The sequence below is a fragment of the Triticum dicoccoides genome, chromosome 6A (genome assembly GCF_002162155.2).
Source record: "Triticum dicoccoides isolate Atlit2015 ecotype Zavitan chromosome 6A, WEW_v2.0, whole genome shotgun sequence".
Classification (NCBI taxonomy): domain Eukaryota; kingdom Viridiplantae; phylum Streptophyta; class Magnoliopsida; order Poales; family Poaceae; genus Triticum; species Triticum dicoccoides.
Window position 1 is genome coordinate 631,889,615 of NC_041390.1, and position 2,767 is coordinate 631,892,381.

General features: G+C 44.5%; 1 protein-coding gene across 1 annotated transcript; it reads left to right on the plus strand.

Annotated features, from left to right (window-relative positions):
- Window positions 1-372: 372 nt before the first annotated feature.
- On the plus strand, window positions 373-1,179 carry LOC119316207 (chaperone protein DnaJ-like). Its single transcript, XM_037590527.1, has 2 exons — window positions 373-608; window positions 721-1,179. The coding sequence occupies exons 1-2, from the start codon at window positions 432-434 to the stop codon at window positions 1,177-1,179; spliced, it is 636 nt and encodes a 211-aa protein (XP_037446424.1). The 5' UTR covers window positions 373-431.
- The last annotated feature ends 1,588 nt before the right edge of the window (window positions 1,180-2,767 follow it).

Here is a 2,767-nt window from a genome sequence, read left to right on the forward strand (position 1 = left end):
ATGACATATTACATCAGTAAAAATCAGCATATTTCTCCAGGGCCTCAACGTCGGGGGGCTCAGCCACTCGGCCGCTGTGGCTTTGGGCCGCTTGAGTCAAATCCGTGCATACTACAAAACTTATTTTTCACGGGTATTGTCGGGTTTTGGTTCGGATAGTACTAAAACGGGTTTAAACACGTGAAACATGTCGGGTTTTATAATGTACCCACTAACAGCCTCGCAGGGATCGAAAGTCGCTCATCTCCATCCCCTAATAAGGTAAACGAAATATGTATTTTGGCAACCTTGTGCCCGATCGCAAAACTGCCACACCACTCGATGTCCCTTCGATCGGCATCGCACGCATCAAACCCACCACTCCTCCCTCCCCCGTTTCTCGCTTTCCCCCGCGACCGAATCTCCAGCGGCGCCGCCCCCCTCCGGCCCCAATGGTGAACCCGCCGGAGCTCTACCACCGGATCCTCGACGTCCCCAGGGGCACCTCCTCGCAGGGGCTCCGCGCCGCCTACAAGGGCCTCGCCAGGAAATGGCACCCCGACAAGCACCCGCCGACCTCCAAGCCCGAGGCCGAGGCGCGCTTCAAGGCCATCACCGAGGCCTACAAGGTGAGTCTACCGCCCCGCCGCCTCTTCCCCGCGAGTCACCACCGTGGAAACCGCATGCATTCGCGGCTCGTCCTGATTCGCTATCGGCGCGGGCTTGTTTTGGTTGCCGCAGGCGCTCCTGGACCAGCAGGAGAACCGGGCGGTCTTCGGGGCGTGCAACGACGACCGGGCGGCCAAGATGTTCGGGACCTTCGGCGCCGGTTGCGGCGGGGCCGGCGCGCGCATGGCGAGGTCGCGCAGCGACGACTTCTGCATGCGGAGTGCGCCCGCCACGCCGGCCAGGGAGTTCACCAAGGTCTACAGCTCCGGCAACACGGGCGGCCGCCGCGCCTTCGCCGACTTCTCCAGCTCCATCATGCGCAAGGCGCCGCCGCTGGAGCGCGCCCTCGAGTGCATGCTCGAGGAGCTCTGTCGCGGCTGCAAGAAGCAGGTCGAGTTCACCCGCGATGTCGTCACCAAGAACGAGTACTGCCACTCACTCGCCGCTTCCTTCTTCCTCCACCGATTGAAACCTCGCCTGAATTCCTCAAGAAAACGAAATATCAATTCACGCGGAACAGGCCTGATGTGATCCATCACCCATCTACATGGGAGATTTCGACGGATCGATGCCTGGAAAATTGATGCTATTTCCTAATGTGAAGATTTTTTTTTTCAATCACACCGTAATTTTTGTTTGCATTTTTTGAAAGATTGACTACTCTTTTTAAATTTTTGAGGTTGACACCGTAATAATGGCAAGAAAAATTCAAAAAACAATTAGGTGATTAAGGGGTGTTCACTTTTCACATGGTAATTTATGCATTACAGATTTGATAACTTATGTAGAAACACCGTGATAACATTTTGTGTATGTTCCTTAATTGAGAACTTTTTTGTGTGTAAATAACATGGTAATATATGTACCACAGATTCGATAACTTAAACAAAAATCCCACGGTATTTTTGGCCCGGAATTTTTTTTATTGAAAAAGATAACGTCACTAACTTATGTGTAAATAACATAATAATTTACGCTCCGCGGACTTTATAACTTACATACAAACATCATGGTAACTTTAACAAGGAGGCTGGAGGGAGTAATTAAAAATATACCACGATAATTTTTGTATAAATAACACGGTATTATAAGTACCACATAACTGATAATTTACATACAAACACCATGGTAACTTTAGGTCCGGCAAAAAAGTTGTTGAGAAACATAACCGTGGTAACTTTTTTTGTAAATACTATGGTAATATACATTCCGTAGACATGATAATTTAAGTAGAAACACCACGATAAAATTAAATAAGGAGGGGAGTTGTTAAAAAATATACCCCAATAACTTTACGTGAAAAGAACATCATAATATATGAACCGTGTACATGATAATTTACGTACAAACATCGCAATAACATTGACCAAGGGACAAATGTTATTGACAAATATACTCCTGGCAACTTCTATGTGAATAACTTGGTAAAAAAGAAAACACCGACTTGATAATTTGGATGCAAACACAATGGTAACTTTGTCCAAAGAAGGAAAAATTGTTGAAAAATATACCTCGATAATTTACGAGAAAATAGAACGGTAATATATGAATCGTATACCCGATAACTTACGTACAAACACCGCGATAACTTTGACTAAAGGGCAAAAAAGTTGTCGAAAAACATACCCGCGATAACTTAAGTGAAAATAGCACGGTTATATATGAACTGCAAAACCCGATAACTTACGTATAAATACCATGATAAGTTTGATTCAAGTGGATGAATTGTTGAAAATATACCTCGGGAACTCATGTGTAAATAGCATAGTAATAGTCTTGATTTGGGGAAGAGTAGTAAAAAGTGGTCGAAAAATACACATGATAACTTTTTGTATGTAAATAGCATATAAATTACGCACCACAACCTTGATAATTTAGGTCCAAACACCGCGGTAAATTTGATATGGAAAAAAAATGTGTTGAAAAGATACCCCCGGTAACTTCTGTATAAATAACATAGTAATATACCCATCACATACCTGATAATTTACGTACAAATATCATGGTAATATTTGACTCGGTTGGGAAATTGTTGAAAACATACCCACATAAATTTTGTGTAAATAGCATGGTTACATACACATCACATACCTACGTACAAACACCATGGTAACCTTGA

Bases quoted from the DNA above. Each gene is read 5' to 3' on its own strand.
- LOC119316207 (XM_037590527.1), top strand. From the start codon at position 432: ATGGTGAACCCGCCGGAGCTCTACCACCGGATCCTCGACGTCCCCAGG. The intron at 609-720 runs GTGAGTCTACCG...TGGTTGCCGCAG, and splicing joins CCATCACCGAGGCCTACAAG to GCGCTCCTGGACCAGCAGGA.